At 39.4% G+C, this 17,762-nt stretch overlaps 1 protein-coding gene across 4 annotated transcripts in view; it reads left to right on the top strand.

The window, feature by feature from the left end:
- The window catches only part of ccdc186 (coiled-coil domain-containing protein 186), a 100,182-nt gene extending 83,516 nt beyond the window's left edge, over positions 1-16,666 (top strand). The window contains exons 15-16 of one of the 4 annotated variants that reach the window (XM_078223261.1): positions 2,726-2,945; positions 15,241-16,663. In XM_078223261.1, the coding sequence (XP_078079387.1) occupies positions 2,726-2,945; positions 15,241-15,321 (301 nt within the window). In that variant the 3' untranslated portion in view covers positions 15,322-16,663. Of the gene's footprint in view, positions 1-2,725; positions 2,946-15,240 lie in introns of all 4 variants that reach the window. The other 3 variants (XM_078223260.1, XM_078223263.1, XM_078223262.1) reach the window with 3 other exon arrangements.
- The last annotated feature ends 1,096 nt before the right edge of the window (positions 16,667-17,762 follow it).

Here is a 17,762-nt window from a genome sequence, read left to right on the forward strand (position 1 = left end):
AGTGCCGAAGGTGTGATACTCTATGCATAATCAATGGACAAGCTCCTTAAAATCTCTCAACTTCAAGCATGAAGTAAAATCAGACACTAATAGGAGAACCTCTTTTCGCCCATGATTTAGGGCTCAACACTGAGATGGAGCTTAAACCATTTTGAAATAGATTTTCACTAACTGATGATGGATTTGGGCTAACCATCAGTCCTAAAGAAGATAGCGACACAGTGCAAGGTTTTTTGACAGGATCAGAAGTTTCAGTAGCTAACACCATGATAGAAGTGACACATCATTTCAGCCACCTAGATTCAATTGTATTTGATAACTTGTTTCTAGATGACTAGCTGAATTCCCAGAATAGAAAGACAGTCACTTTGTACCTGGTGATAGGTTTCAATAACTTTCCCAGAACTGATGTTGAACTGATTTAGGTTTGTAGTTACTTGGTTTTTCCCTCCCTCTCTCCTTAAATAATGGAGTGATGTTTACCAGTCTACAGACTCGAGAGCGCTTTGGAAAATTACGACTATCACATCTGCAATTTATTTTATTTATTGCAATAGCCTGGGATGGAAAACATTAGGTTCTGGAAATTTATATATCAAGAGTCCAATTATTTTGTCCATTATTATATTTTTCCATAATGTTCTTCTTTGCATATGTTTAGGTCTTCCTCTATCATTGGTATTCATTTAACAAGTCTGGCATTTATTTGTTTTCCATTCTATATTTTCTGCAGCTGGTTTTAATGGACAATATCCTCTTTATCACTGTCTTTCTCTAAATGTGCTTCTAACAACTTCTGTTACCTTTAATATCCCCTGCAAGTATTTTTATATTCCATTTCTGCACTCCATTACTTTCCTTTAACTCTTTATTGCTGGATTTCCTCTTTTCCTTGCATTTGTGCAAGCCTTTTATTTTGATGAGATCATATCTCACTTGTTGACTATGATTGCTTAACTACACAAGTGGAGCCTTTGCCTTTTAGGGTTAAGTACTAGTATTGTATAGTATTAAATATTTCTGTGTATACTTCCCATTGCATGTAGTGTTCTGCCTGGTTTAATGTGGTCAATGCATTTGTTTATGACTCCAAACTGATCTTAAATTCAAACCTTGTTTTGTGAATCCCCATCTCAAACTGTGTGGAGATTGCACATTCTCCCCGTGTCTGTGTGGGTTTCCTCCGGATGCTCCGGTTTCCTCCCACAGTCCAGAGATATGCAAGTTAGGTTGATTGACCATAGTAAATTGTCCCTTAGTGTCAGGGGGCTAGCAGAGTAAATAGTGGAGTTATGGGGAAAGAGCCTGGGTGGGATATGGTCAGTGCAGACTTGAGGGCCAAGCGCTGTAGGGATTCTATGAAAAACTTAATATCGAGTCCAGTCATATTATGGTCATGATTCATAACATATTTCCTTTGTTAAATCATTCTGGTCGGAAGCAAAAATTTCTAAGCCAATAAAGAATTTGTGAAGGAAAATTAAAATATTTTTGAATATGCAAAATCCTGATCACAAGTTAGTTGTCTTAATGGGCATCGTAGAAAAAATGTTCTTTTGTAGAATGCCATCGAGCATATAGAAAACGCAGCTATCAAAGGGAATACTCTGGTTTTAGCGATAACAACCTATAGCCTAAAAATGTGCTCAAGTTCTTTAATGGGGTACCTAAGATGGTGGACATCGGCAATCCAGTTGAGAACATAGATTGGATTTTCAGAAGGCATTTGTGATCATTCCCTTTATTGGATTAGTAAGGAATCTTATGACCCACAGAGTGTTCAACATATTGTTGGGAAGACTGAAAACGACTTTAGTAACAGAAGACAGATTGTGATAAATGGAAGGTGTTCAGCTTTGGGAAACAGTAGCTAGAGGTCCACCATAGGCATCTGTTCTCAGACCATTGCTATTTGCAGTATTTTGTGAATTATGTGGAAGAAGATGTCTTTGCAGCAATATATGAAATTTGCTGATGATGCAAAGCAATAAGGACAGGTCACAAATAGAAAGGAGATCTGGAAATTTTCAGAGAAAAATGCACTTGGATGTGGCAAGTAAATTTTAATGTGAATCAATGTAGATCATGTTTTTTTAGAAGAAATAAGATGTATATATCTGTACTGTATAGCATAAAGGAATTGGTGTTACTAAATTTTTGTGTGGGTGGGGCACGGAGGGTAATGCACCGAAACTAGTTTTAAAGGAAATGAGCACAAAAGGGGTCTTATTTATAATGGGCTGCCATGATTGAAACAAACTATTTATTTTGAGTATAGGCCGCACAAGTCTTGCATGCCTTGAGCAAAATTAGAGAGATAAGAAAAAGCTCCACCCCTATGTGATAGTGGATATGTGGTACATAGTTCCAGGGAAAAAAATTATTTAGGATTGTTTTAGTGTCTTTTTGAAAGCATTTGGATTGATAACTTCAAGTGGGTTTGAAGGTTATAGGGATACTTGAATTTGTATCGTTGCTCAAGTTTGTTTTTCAATGGATTTGGGAAAGGGAATCTGAGTTTCCTAAAGTAGGGGAATCAACAGGGAGGGAAGTCCATGATCGATTAACCATTTGTCAAACTTTGGAACACGCTTCAGTGGCTGGAAAGCCTTTTCCTGTAGATATTCATGAGTGGTTCTATAAACCAGATTTTACATTAACAATGCCAAACAATACATTTGTTAATATTTCTGCAACTATTACAGAAATATTTTCTCTAATGCAGAATCATTCAGACTTATGTTCTGAGGGAAGAATCTGGTGCCCTGTCCTCAGAAGCATCTGATTTCAATAAGGCCCAGTTGAGCAGACGAGGAGGAATCATGGCTTCACTTTACACATCACATCCAGCAGACAGTGGACTAACAATGGAACTCTCATTGGAAATAAACAGGAAGTTGCAAGCTGTCCTAGAAGACACATTGTTAAAGAATATAACACTGAAGGTAGGTCATAGGTTATGCAATGAATGTAGAGCATGTAGTGTCAAAAAAATGGCTTCTATTCATTTCGGATATAAACTGCAGAGACAGGATTGGGCTTGTCTGCATTTGCACATGAAGAATGGTCACTGCGCCCAGAAGTATGGGTGGCTATAACCTGTGGAATTACCTGGTAAAGAGTTGAGAAGGGAGAGAAATCGAAGGAGACAAAAGTGAGAAAAATACTTAATGTGCCACTAGAGTTTTGGCATTGCTCAGAAAATGGATAAGCATTTTATGTAGCTGAATCAAAAATGTTCAGAGTTGGAAGAAATAAAGGAATGGGAAATTATGCCATTGTGTACAAGTGTGGACCTGAAGGGCAAAAAGAGAAAGATACTATAGGAAAGTAAACAATATCATGTATTTCTCAAACACTTAGTGTATGCTCTGGAGTACCTCAAAGGTGTAAATTAATATCTGTCTAATAGAAGAATTGGAGAAGATGGCTAAATTGTGGTCAAAAAGATATTTTTAGGAAGATAGTGTGTGCTAGTAATTCAGAGAGGTTTAGTCAGAGGGTTTAAGTGTAGGGCCCAAAAAGCTGACGACTCTTAACATTGGAGGAACAGAGGTAGGGGCAAAGCCAAAAGAGTACAAAGTTGTTCTGGATTTTTTTTAAAGGATAAAGAACTGGCATTTTGTTTTTAATGCTTTGGGTTAATGGGGAGTTGACTGAGGTTGGTGAGGACAGGTGAAATGTGGGGTGGGAGGATGAGATTTATTGCAGAGTAGGATGCATATAATAGTTTAGCCAAGTTAGACATTTTTTGAAAACTGGGGACAAGACCATTGCAAAGTCAGTCCTGGAGGTGATAAACATATCAATGAGTTTTAGTGGTGGTGGGAATGAAGTAAGAACAGAAGAAGCATTGCTACAGCGGTGGGTAATGGTGGCTTCAGTGATGGACCAAATTTGGGGTTGGGTGCTGGACTTGATGGTTTAACAGTACTCAAGTTGTACACTGTGTGATTCAGCCTGTAGGTAGCTAAATGGTGTTGAGGGGAAGGACAGTTTCTTTTGGCAGAAGCCAAACTGCATGATTTTTGCCAATCCAATATTAGCTTGATGGACATTTTGGCTTATTTACAACCTAGAGTTGACAAACAGGCAAAACTGGGGACAGCAGGGTGGCACAGTTTAGCACTGCTGCCTCACAGCACATGGGGCCTGTGTTCTATTCTGGCCTTGGGTGACTGTATGTGTGCAGTTTGCACATTCTCCCTGTGTCTGCGTGGGTTTCCTCTAGGTGCTTCGGTTTCCTCCCACAATCCAAAGATGTGCAGGTTAGGTTGATTGGCCATGCTCAATTGCCCCTTAGTGGCCAAAGATATGTAAGTTAGGTGGATTAGCCATGGTAAATGCACAGGGACAGGGCAGAGGGTTGGGTCCGGGTAACATACTCTTTTGGGGAGTTGGTGCAGACTTGATGGGCCAGATGATGACCTGCACTGTAGGGATTCTATTATCTATGAAAACAGCGATGGCTATGAAATTAAGGGTGGTGGCAGAGAGTCTCAAGGTTACATTGTATTGGTGATGAATATGCCATTACACAAGATGGGTTGGAAGTAAAATCAAGTGAGAAAGGCATCATAAAAGCAAGTAGTATTGTGTTGGTCTCCAGGTGGAGGAAGGACTAATAGTTTATTATGTTGAATAATGTGGACAAGTAGAGGAGAACAAAAGATTACACACCTTGTTTAAAATCACAAAGGATGTTATTGGCCAGAGAGATTAGAGATAAAGGAGTAGATGAGGCAGAGAAAAGTTAATATATTTAACCAGGCAGGATCAGTCACCACAGGACAGAGATTTAAGGTGACTGGCAAACATATCGAAGGAAAGATGAGAATTTTGTTTATGCAGCGAGTTATGATCTAGAATGTAATGCTTAAAGGGGTGATGGAAGCAGATTCAATCGTAAGTTTCAAAAAGGGAATTGGATGTATTATTGAAAAGGATAAATTTAGAGGATTACAGGTAAAGATCAAGGGAGTGGGATTAATAAGATTGTACTATCATAGAGCCAACACAGGAAGATAGATTGAATCATCTCCACCCTGTATGATCCTTGAGAGATTTTGCTAATCTGAAATTAGTGCTAATTTGTTGGTGAGTATTTGAAAGTTATTGTGTTGAAGCGAGGAGGTGGCAGTTTTGAGTCTGTTTGCTGCGCTGTGGATGTTTTGTGGCAAGTTCCCCAGCTGCTAATTGTAGAGTAGCTGTAAGAACATTATACATTAAAGCTGCTAGTTAATTCCTACTTTTCAGTAATGATGCACTATTAAATGGGGGAAAAAATCTGAGGTTTCAGACCTGATATGATCTGGCTCATTCTTTAATTTTTTATTTCCATCTTTCATTCCCTTTTGACTTTCTTAACACAATTTGGATTTGAAGTTATACATTGTGAATAAATGATTGATGTTGAAAACAATGCATGGCAATTGAGAGAGTACAACAGTGGGATGAGGTTCACACTCTTCGAGCAAACAGCCAGCCAAGTACAATAGGCCAATTGGCAGCCTCCCATGTTCCAAACCCCTTTGGTACTACTGGTCATGAGTCTTGCCAAATGAACAATCTCCAGAATGATGATCTCTCCATGATGGATGTGCAATTATATTTTGTTTTACAGAAGCTAGCCATTACTGAATTCTACAGAAACCTATGTTTGGTATTGATGCATTTAGCAAAGCCTGTGGATGAATTAAAATATTCTGAAAATTTAGTAAGCTTAGTAAGATTGGAATCAGCATTCACCTCATCAAGTTCACCTCAGTGCCTAAACTATGAACAAAACGCTTCATCTTGGTGATATATGTGCATTTGCTGTAACTCGCCTTCTGACTCCCCAAAGCATGTCCATTATTGGCAAGGCACAAGCCAAGAGTGTGATGGAATACTCTCTACTTGTCTGCATGGGTGTAACTCTAACAATACTCAACAAGCTGAACGGTGTCCAAGACACAGCAGCCCACTTGATTGGCACCCTATTCACCACCTTACACATTCACTCCCTCCACCACCAACGCACAGTGGCAGCAGTGTGTATCATTACAGCAATTCAACCAAAGTTCCTTCAACAGCACCTCCAAAGCCCACAACCCCTACTACCTAGAAGGACATGAGCAGCAGGTGCATAGGAACACCACCACCTGCAAGTTGCACATCATCCTGATTTGGAGCTATTTCATTGTTCCTTCACTGTCACTGGCTCAAAATCTCTTACTAACAGCACTGTGGGTGTTTTTACAACACATGGACTGCAGCGATTCCAGAAGATAGCTCACCATCACCTTGTTAGGAGCATCTAGGGATGGGCAATAAATGCTGGCCAAGCCAGCGAAGCCCACAGCCTGTTAACGAACAAAAAAAAAATCAATTTGATGAAGTTGCCTAAAAATTAAGCAAAGCCGGTGGAAGCAGATTCAGTCACAACCTGTAAAAGGGAATTGGATAATTACTCTGTCGAATCTCATCTGAATTGAGGAGACTGTTCTGCAAACTCCTCCATTCTATCCATGGCTGCCCATTTTTACCTGCCCCATTTTCACCCGATGTATTTGGGTGATAGTACTTTCCTTCAGCAGCAGTTAAACTGTAACTTTGCCATTTGATCAACAAACTAAATGTAAACACCTTAAATTCCTTATGGAAAAAAAAAATTGCATCTAACTAAGAGGATATGACTCACATATACAGGAATACTAGGACATGGATGCTGTGATAGAGCTACTGGCGAGGCTGCCAGTGCTCACCTGGAGTACAAGCCAGACAGTGGCCTCTGGCAACCCCGTGTAGAGTTGAACCTGAAAATTGAGAAGTTCTAATCCAAGTTGCCCTTACTCCAGAGGCTGTGCTATTCTCGCCAAGACTCGGCATTAAAATATGTGGAATGGTGTGAAGTTGCTGTACCTATTTAATGCATGTTGAATTTGTCAGCAAAATTTAGGGCTTTACTCTTGCATTATAAATACATTGTTAATGACATGTTATATCTTGGTTACTTCCAAGCAACCTTGCAGGTACTACTGTTTGAGCTGCAGCCAATTTGCACAATCTGTTTTGTGATGTTGATTGATGGAGTTAATATTGTTAACTCCCTTGTTCTTTGAAATAGTCCAATGCAATCTTTTATGTCCACATGCGAGGGCAGACAGGGTCTCAATTTAATGTTTCATTTAACAGATGAAACTGATACTACAGCACCTCCTCAATAGTGTCAGCCTTCATTTTTACGCACAGGTCTTGTCGTGAGACTTGAGCCCACAACCTTTGAACTCGTAGGTGAAAGTGTGACCAGTGTCACAGGTGATACTAAGGAGATTGTACTGTTATTATAGAGGATAAAATGGGTAAAGTAGGGGCACTTTAAAAACTTGACTTTTCCATTTTGAGTACTGCCACTACTGATGGGATACATCTGAGGTTACTGGGGGAGGTATGGGTGGAAATTCTGGAGGCTGTGTTCTGCTTGGATCAGTGGATTGTGCCAGATAACTGGAAGATTGCAAATGGCACAGCCATGTTCAAAACGGGGAAAAGGGATAAACCTGGGAATTACAGGCCAGTCCGCTCAGTGGGGAAACATAGAGACTTGGGGAAATTGTGGGTTAATATATGAAATTCAGAAGCTAAAGGAAAAATCACATTTGACTCATTTGTTTCCATTCTTTGGGCATTTCATTTTAGGAAGAATGTCATGGCCGTGGACAGTGCAGAAGAGTAGTATCAGGAATGAGTGACTTCAGTTATGTGGTGAGACTAAAAATCTGGGGTAGTTCTTGAGGAGAGAAGTTTAAGAGGATTTTTGATGGAGGGGTTTAGAATTGAGAGGTTTTATTACAGTAGATAAGGAGAAACTGTTCTAAGTGGCAGAAGGGTTGGTAACTGGAGGGCACAGATTTATGGGCTGGAATTTTCCAACCCTTCCCGCCGGTGGGATTGCCGGTCCTGCTGAAGGGAACCCCTGCCTCCCCCCAAACGAGTTTCCCAGTGTCACAGGTGGCAAGCAGTGCAATTTGCCATTGACTTTGACAGGGCCTGAAGATCTGGCCAATGGCAAGCTGCCTCTGCCACCAGAAAACCCGTTGTGGGAGGGGGTGGAAAGTACCGGCCATGGTGTTTTAGGAGACACCATAAGGTAAACAATGCACACAACATGTAATCATCTGGAATACAATGCCTGAAAGGGCAATGGAAGCAGATTCAGTTCTAACTTGTAGTGCTAATCAGGTAACTACTTGAAGGAATGCAAGAAGTATACAGGGCTAGGGGGAAAAAGTAGGCGAATAGACCAATTGGATAGCTCTGTCACAGGTACAGTAGGCTCAATGGCACCTGTGCTGTGTCTATTCTGTGATGTTATGATTCAAATACAGGATTTCTAGGTTAGCGCTAATAGCTACCAAATTTGAGCCAATTATTTTGTCCTGACCAATTTTCCTATAAATTAAGATTGTCTTAATTAACAGTTAATGCCTTTTAACTTATTTGAGTCTCTCATCTCAATCATCCAAACTCAGCTGCTTCATCAATGACCTTCCTTCCATCTTAAGGCGGAGATGTTCGCTGATGACTACACAATGTTCAGTATCATTCATGACTCAAATACTGAAGTAGACCATGTCCGAATACAGCAAGACCTTGACAATATCCAGGCTTGGGCTGACAAGTGCCAAGGAACATTCGTGTCAGGCAATGACCATCTCCACCGAGAGAGATCTAATTATCACCCCTTGACATTCAATAACATTACCATTGCTGAATCTCCCACTATCAACATCCTGGAGGTTACCATTGACCAGAAACGGAACTAGAGTAGCGATATAAACACAATGGTTACCAGAGCAGGTCAAAGGCTAGTAACCCTGCAGTGAGTAACTTCTGAACTCCCCAAAGCCTGTCCACCATCTACGAGGCACAAGTCAATGTGTGATGGAATATCCTTCACTTGCCTGGATGAGTGCAGCTCCAACAACACTCAAGAAACTTGACACCATCCAGGACAAAGCAGCCTGCTTGATTGCTACCCCTTCCAAAAACATTCACTCCCTCCACCACCATAAGACATGGGAGCAGAATTAGGCCATTCTGTCCATCGAGTCTGCTCCGCCATTTAATCATGGCTGATATTTTTCTTATCCCCATTCTCCTCCTGCCTTTTTCCCATAACCCCTGATCCCCTTATTAATCAGCCACCAACCAACAGTGGCAGCAGTGTGTACTATCTGCAAGATGCACTGCAGGAACTCACCAAGGCTCCTTGGGCAGCACCTTCCAAATCCACAACCACTACCATTTAGAAGGACACAAGCAGCAGATACCTGGGAACACCATCACCTGGAGGTTTCTCTTCAAGTCACTCACCATCCTGACTTAGAAATATATTGCCTTTTCTTCCATGTCACTGGGTCAAAATCCTGGCACGCACTCCCTCCCTAACAGCACTGTAAGTGTACCTACACCTCGGGGCATGCAGTGATTCAAGAAGGCAAGAAGCAACAAATGCTGGTCTAGCCAGTGATGCCCACATCCCAGAAATCAATTTTTTAAATATTTGAGGTGACTTTCAATTTAAAAATAGTAATGTCCTGTATCTTCTAGGAATCTGTAGTGCAATAAACAGCATATCATTTGTTGAAACCCTGTATGATAGATTGGATCTTTGAATTTAAAGTGTTTAAGAATTAGTAAAATTACAAAGTATTATGACTTGTGTTGACACTTCCAGCTGCTGATCACAGCAGTGTGCTAATGAGGCGACACATCAACACGCTGAACTGCAGCTGCAGTAAAGATATTTGCATATAATAGAAATGCTGAGTAAAGAGATGGGAAGAAATGATTGTGCTCACTATTTTCTTGTATAAAATAACAATTAAGCTTCATTCTCTTAAAATGCACCCAATTTAGCAGAATGTTCCATAAACGTTGCACGTTGTAATCCTTGCATAAGTATGTGACTTACCATGTATGGAGACAGTCAGTGTAAATCATTGGTTATGAGGAACAGATTAGTTACATGGTAAAGCCACTGAACCTCATTTAATTCCTTCATCTTAATCTTATGGCTTGTTGGATATTTTGGACAAGTTTTCTAATCCAGGCACAGTTAGGCCACTAATGCTGTGCATGAAATAATACTCCCAGTGATTGTGTTTGCATGCAGAAAAATTCGACCAGAAGTTGGTGCAACTGTGTTGACTGGGGCTTGTTAGTTGAAATGTAACCTTCAATAATCCTAAAGCTGTTTTCATGATTTTTTTTTAAAAAATGTGCATCCTTCCTTTGAAATGAGTAGTAGACTGCGGGAGGCTTAAATAAAAATGTTTTGTTAGTTTAAAAATAGATCTGTTGGAATGTATCATTGGGGTGCCGTTAATTTAAAAGAATACAGAAAATGGAGGAGAAAGTGGATTAAGGCTGAAGTGGGACGGCTAAATGATGCCTCCGTTTAAAACAAAAGCATTTTCAATGAATGATTTTTTGTATCTGATGAATATTACTATAATCGTCTCTTGACATTTGAGTGACTTTATTACTTTAAAGTTTATTTCAGCATCAGTATGTGAAGTGCGCTTTTTCAATAGCTGCCCCAGGGAGTCTGAAATTCTTCAGAGCTGCCAGCAGTTTGCACATGACTGTTGCCTGCCAAACTGTGCCCACTTTTTTTCCATAACTCCCTGTTTGAATCTCACCAATCATGTTTCTACACCTCTCCGCATCAGAACATCCCCACTCAAAGTTACAAATTACATTCCCTCTGGCTGTGATCATTTTGCATTATCATTCTTCACAGCCATTGACATGATTGGCCACACAATTGTCCTCCAACAACCCCTTCATCCAGCTCATTGGGATTGCCCTTACTTGGTTCCATTCTTGCCTGTCTAGAACATTTCCTGGAATTTGTCACTTGTGCGGAACTTGAATATTGCTGAAAAGAGAGCCATGTTGCCAGAGCTTTTCCACTCACCAGGACAAACACACTGCCAAATTTCAGACGAGCACAATTTAACTGCAGGAGAAAAGAGTGCTGATTGGTTGACACGAAGGTACCAGGATGATCCTGAAATAGTGAGCAGTATTAGCAGATGAGGACAGGGCCCAATAATATTTAATTGCCCAAACCAGATCTGGTGTTGGATGACTAAATCCAGTTTTCTACCACATCCTTTCAAGCTTGTCTCTCTCGGACTTGTGGGAGTGGAAAAGTGGGCTGTACCAAGGGAATAGCTGCGATGTAAAGAGTCTAATTGGAAAGCAGAATACTCCAGTTCCTGGAAATCTGAAATTAAAACCGAAAATGCTGGAAATACTCCAGGTCAGGCAGTACATGTGAAAAGAGAAAGAGTTAACATTTCCGGTCAATGACCTTTCATCAGAGTCTAAAGGTTTTAATGGGGATTAAGGCATTTGAGGTGGAGATGAGGGTGTAGTTGAGCAGATTGATAGCAGCAGAAATGTTACGTTGAATGGAGGGCCGAAGGTTAGACAACCGGAAATTTGCGTGTGCCAGATTGGTCTAAGTGATTTGGGAGAGTTTTTTTTTTCAGGAATGAATATAAAAGGAAATTGGTATGGTGGGGAAAACGGGATGTGGGTGGAGAGCAATGCAAGGACGTGATCAGCGACTTATGCAATCTGTGATTGATACTGTACAAAGCTCTGCTGCCTGTATCCAATTCCACACCAAGGGATATTCAGTGGTCACCACTAGCCATTTCTTCATGAGCTACTTTGTCTCTAGATTCTTCACAATGTCCTTGTGTATAATTCTTTTCCATATCCCTCCCTGGCTCTGTAACCTCGATCAGCAGTTTAACTCCCTATCTCCTTATTTAATGCCATTTGTTTTTCTTTTCCTTTCTTTTCTGTGCAACACCCTCAGAATTTTTCTGTTTTCACCTCCCTGCTCCTAATATCCATTCCCTTTCATTTATCGTTATTAAGCAGAATATACAAATGCTATCCTTAAGTCCTCAATTAAATTCAATAATCTGCTTTTTGTTTTTGTCAACTACTCTGCAAGAGACTGTATTTGAGTATTCTAACTACGCTCCATTTATATTAATCTCTAACTGTACCAATTGGATATTAAGCACAATTAATTTATAGATTGTTTGTAAATTGAGATTTTTTTCAACCTATTAGGTGACTCATTGCATAGCCTTTTAAATTTTTGTGATTTGCATATTTATGGTAGCAGCAAAGAAATCAGCCAATTGGCACTTTTAACTTCATGGTAAAAGACTACATTTTGGGAAGCATGTAAAACTGTACCATAGTCAAAGGGTTAACGTGATAACTTTCATTATCAAACATTAAAGGAAACAGAAAACTGAGCCATTAGCAAATGCAAAACCCGTATTCTATTGCACACTGATAACAGTGAAATGCAGTTATCTTACTTTACAATGTGGTTCTGCCTCCAGTGATATGCGAGTTTCTTCAAAATTCTCACTCTTGCGTTTTAAAACATGACGAAATCGTGCCATTTACCAAGTAGCTTTTTCCCTCCCAGTCTGAGTTCATTTTTTTTCCTGTTCGTTTTTTTTATTCTTCAAGATGAAAGCGAGGGAAAAGATTAGCATTTTTGCCACAAGCTATACATCTATTACTAGAAAATAACTCGTTAGTTTTAGTATTCATTACCTACATTTCGTAAGAAAATGCAATTCATTATCATAACTTTGATACATTAAGTACATCTGAGGTCTTACTGAAGGATCGACATTAATTTTTGGTGTTCTGTGTTATGTACAATATATTCTTCAGGGAGCCCTTTGTTGAAGGGAATAATATTAAATCAAATAACTTTAGCAAGAAAATAAAAATGTCTTCATCTGTTTTTGGACAGTAATATTTTCAGATTGGATGACTCTACCATAATCATCTCAAAAATGCAATGATGCACTGGAAATTGATCTAAATTGAATGACATATAGTCGACCCATTCTCTGTTAAAACATGTATGTTTGTAAAATAAATTTCCAGGTAAAGTTTCAAAGTCTTTGCTTTGAAACTTTCCTATAAGAAATGGTTAGCACTGCTACTTCACAGCTCCAGGGACCTGGGTTTGATTCCCGGCTTGGGTCACTGTCTGTGTGGAGTTTGCACATTCTCCTCATGTCTGCATGGGTTTCCTCCGGGAGCTCCGGTTTCCTCCCACAGCCCAAAGATGTGCAGGTCAGGTTGATTGGCCATGCTAAAATTGCCCCTTAGTGTCCTGAGATGCGTAGGTTAGAGGGATTAGTGGATAAAATATGTAGGGATATGAGGGTAGGGCCTGGGTGGGATTGTGGTCGGTGTAGACTCGATGGGCCGAATGGCCTCTTTCTGTACAGTAGGGTTTCTATGATTTCTATGAAAATGTGTAAGCAAAGAATTAAGTTATTTATTTTAAATATCTGGACCCTAATACCAAAAGAGATTAAAGTGAAAAAAAATTGGGTATTTATTGATAAAATGTTGTATTCTAATTATGACAGTAAAAAGATTGTCCTGAGCTATGCTGTCACGTTTACTAAAGTTTAAGATGAAACAGAAATATAACTTGTAGTTGTGATCCTTATACTTGGTTTAATTACCTTTGGACTCTATTATTCAAAGCAGTCTATACCCTACTAAATCCTACTCATGTTCAGTGTGTCCTTGCTGACCTACTTTGCTTTCTTGTTCCTCATTGTGTTAAATTTAAAATCCTCATATTTGTCTTTAAATTTCTGACTGGGCTTCCTATCTCCTCAGTGTCCTGCAACATTATATTTTCTTTCTTCCTGTCTCCTGGCCATGTCATTCTTCTGACTCCTGACTTTTGTGTGCCGCCACGTCCCTTCCTTGTTCCGCCATTAGCAACTGAGCCTTTAGTTTCTTGGATCTTTTGCTTTGGTATTATCTACCTAACCATGCCTCCCACCCCACCCCGCCACCACCTTTTGCAGTCTTTCCCAAAACAAGTTTATTTGACTAAATCTTTACACAATTCTGAATCTTGTGATTAGCACTGCTGCCTCACAGTGCCAGGAACCCAGGTTTGATTCTCAGCTTGGGTCATTGTCTGTGCGGAGTCTGCACATTCTCCCCGTGTCTGCGTGGGTTTCCTCTGGGTGCTCCAGTTTCCCCCCTCAATCCAAAGATGCGCGGGTTAGGTTGATTGGCCATGTTACGTTGCCCCTTAGTGTCAGGAGGATTAACAGGGTAAATGTGTGATGTTATGGGAATAGGGCCTGGGTGGGATTGTGGTCAGTACAGACTCGCTGGGCTGAATGACCACCTCTTGTACTGTAGGGATTGTATTCAATAATTCATGTGAAGTGCATGGTTTTCCACTGCCCCTAAATGTTGAATTCAAAAGCTATTCTTGTAACACTTGAAATGTTTTTTATAATTTTGTGGGATTTGGTAAACCATTCTGCTCAGGTTGCTCAGTAGAAAGCAAAGATTGATAACTTATGTTCTATGTTTTAACTTGTCAATTGGGTTGCATTCCAGTCACAGTAGTGAATTTTAATCAAAGTACTTGGTGCTTTCAGTTGTGCTTTAATATCTTATGACTGTGCTAATTATGCAAGTCTGGTAAAAGGTAAAATAACAATTCCACTATAAGTGCCAAAATGCAGTACTTTCTGCTGCAACTTTAAGTACTCAAGTACTACTTGAAGTTTGTGAAGATCTTTCCAGTTTATAAGTGAAATGAGTTATGGCAATTTCAGTTGAGCTGCACCTCCATTAGACCTTCCTAATTTGACAGTTTTGGCTTTGAGAATATGTAAAATTGGAGCCAATGCAGATCCAGACTGCATGAAAAATTTCATTAAATGCCACTAAGCATATTTTTTTATTCTGTGTGGCTTCTATGTTACACACATAACGCATCTGATTTCTTCTTCATGATTTAGGGCAGATTTGTACTCCATAGGAGGTCGCTTTGGAAGAGGCGTTAGAAACTGGCCTTAGAAACAATACCTACTGCAGTGATTTAGCTATTGAAGTAGATTTCACACATTTAGCACAAGATGGTGCTGCGGTATTGTACAATATAGTTGTATATCTGCTAAAATTGGACCACAATTGCTCTCATGGCACAGTGGTTAGTCACAACAGTGTTTTGAATTGCCTGTCAAATACCTGGGTTGCAAATATTTACTTTTCAGTAATTCCTGCCAGTAATGCACCAACCAAAAGTAATGTGTGAAGGATGAAACAAAGTACATGCGACAAACTTCACATTGTGATTTTTAATTACAGGAAAACTTGCAGACGCTGGGTACAGAAATAGAACGTCTGATCAAGTGCCAGCACGAATTAGAGCGGCAACTAAAGCATTGAATTGGCACCGTTCTTCGTTTAAGCAACTCCATTGTGAATTCAAGGGAACAGGTGCGGGGCAGGCAGAGATCGGACATCACTCATGACTCGGACAAGTATATCTTATCTGCACTCCGCAAGAAGATAATGTTGCTTCCACCGGCACGCAGGTTTGAAATATTCAGTATGCTGGAATGAACTGACCTTACTGGAACCTTACTTTGAGGAACTTTGATGTTAACACTTCCAAGTTGTCACACACGTTACTGTAATCTGCTACAAAAATAACAAAAGAAGACTGCTCCAATCTGCGCAGAATAGCAATTAGTGGATGTTGACCATTCTTCTGTGCTTTTTTTTTTAAGAAAAAGCAATGAATATTGTGCATTCTTACTTGAGGATGGTTTATTCTGAAGTTTTGGGGACTGTAGTGCAATTATACAATGCAACTCCTGGTCATTTTTAGCTGACAACCTAAGTGATTTTTAATATTAGAGTCAATTTGATTTATTAGTAAGCTAAATTAATATAGTGCTAAGGCAAATAAAGTGCACATCCATCCTACTATATGCCAAATTTTGCTTCCTTGCTTTAACACAAAGTTCTTATTGACACTTCTGGAAGTGAAATGTTTCATTTCCATGTGTTTTACATCATAGTATGAATGCATTGTCTGGTAAACTGAAATAGTGATGTATTCAATACAGTTAACCAACCCACAAATCAAACCTAGCGAATAGGTTTGGTTACTGATTGATCATATGCTGAAGTGAACGAAGTTTCCAATACTCTAATAGTATGTTATCAATGCTGATATTGAGAAAAATTAAAATTTTAAAGTAACATTTTGAAAGAAAGGTTTCTTTCAAAAGGAATCGAAGATCCGGAACTCTGAATTACGTGACTAATAACTCATTGCCTAACTTGCTTACAAATTATGTGCATTGACCAATTATCAACTTCAAATTTCTCAATCAGTGAATGTTGCTCAATCAGGAATCAGATGTTGCCATTGCATGAGAGTTGATCCTTTCATAAGAAACGTAATTATGCCCAGCAAAATGTAATGGGAATGCACTTTACACTCAAATTATTACCTTCCAAATTGCGCAGTACATATCTGTTACTGTCCATTTTGCAGGCTCCTTTTTTGATTTTTTTTTCAACTTTTTCAGTTCTGTAGTCCATTCGCCCTATGTTGTGAAGGTGATGTGGTAGTTTATTTTGAAAATTAAGTTGTAAAATTGAGTTGTAGATATCTTTCTGTATAAAGCGAACAGTTTTTAAAGTTTTAATCTATATTATGTATATATGGCATATTGAATTAATAAATTACACTTTGTGTCTTATTTTGTTATGCTAGCTTATCAGAAGAATAACTTCATTTATATTTATTTCAGTCAGTGAATCATTAATTTCAAGGGTAGTGAATTTCATTAAATTCACATGACTCTGAATATTAGACCTAAATATATAGATATGGGTATTCAGTATTTTGGGTGTTGCACATGGCTATTCTGTGGCTAAAGTATATTATAGAGTTAGAGGTTTACAGCACGCAGAGGCCCTTCTGCCTATCGTGTCTATGCCAGGCATCAAACATCTATCTAATCTAATCCCATTGTCCAGCACTTGGTCCGTAGCCGCAGTTGCTATGGCATTTCAAGTGCTCATCTAAATGCTTCTTACATATTGAGGGTTTCCGCCTCTACCACCCTTTCATGCAGAGCGTTCCAAATTCCCACCAGCCTCTGAGTGAAAAGGTTTTTCCTCAAACCCCCTCTAAATTTCCAGCTCCTTCCTTTAACTATGCCCCCTGGTTATTGAATCCTCTACTAAGGCGAAACGTTTTGTTTTCCCTTCACTGTGTACTATCCACCCTATGTCCTGAGTTATGATGTGAAAGGTGCAGAATAACAGTGCAATCAGCCACATTTGTTCATGTTGAATTAAATTAATTTTATCCAGCAGGAGGCTGTAAGAAAAATTTCACTTCTATAGCTCATTCCTCAACTTCATTTATGTCCAAAATACTGTACAGACAACAAAGCATTTTTGAAGTGTGGTCACTGTTGTAATGCAGGAAACATGGCACCCAATTTGTGCACAGGAAGGCCCACAGCAAGCAGAGTGATAATCAGCAATTCATCTATTTTAACAATGTTGTTTGAAGGATAAATATAAACCTGGGCACTGCGAAGAACTCCCTTGTTTTTCTTCGAAATGATGCCATGGAATCTTTCAACTCCACTGGAGGGAACAGACTCAGTTCAACGTCTCATCCAAAAGACATTCTGCATCTTTGCCAATTTATTTAATGAGGAAGTAACACCACTGTTAACTGCCACAAGCATAATTAAGTGCTGTTGGTGGCAGAAAGGAAATCCGGTGTTATCTGTGGTGGATGAACTGCTAGGGTCAGAAATGTCAAGGCACTGTTACTAACTGTGTGTCAGAGGATA

This window comes from Mustelus asterias, chromosome 11, assembly GCF_964213995.1.
Source record: "Mustelus asterias chromosome 11, sMusAst1.hap1.1, whole genome shotgun sequence".
NCBI lineage: Eukaryota > Metazoa > Chordata > Chondrichthyes > Carcharhiniformes > Triakidae > Mustelus > Mustelus asterias.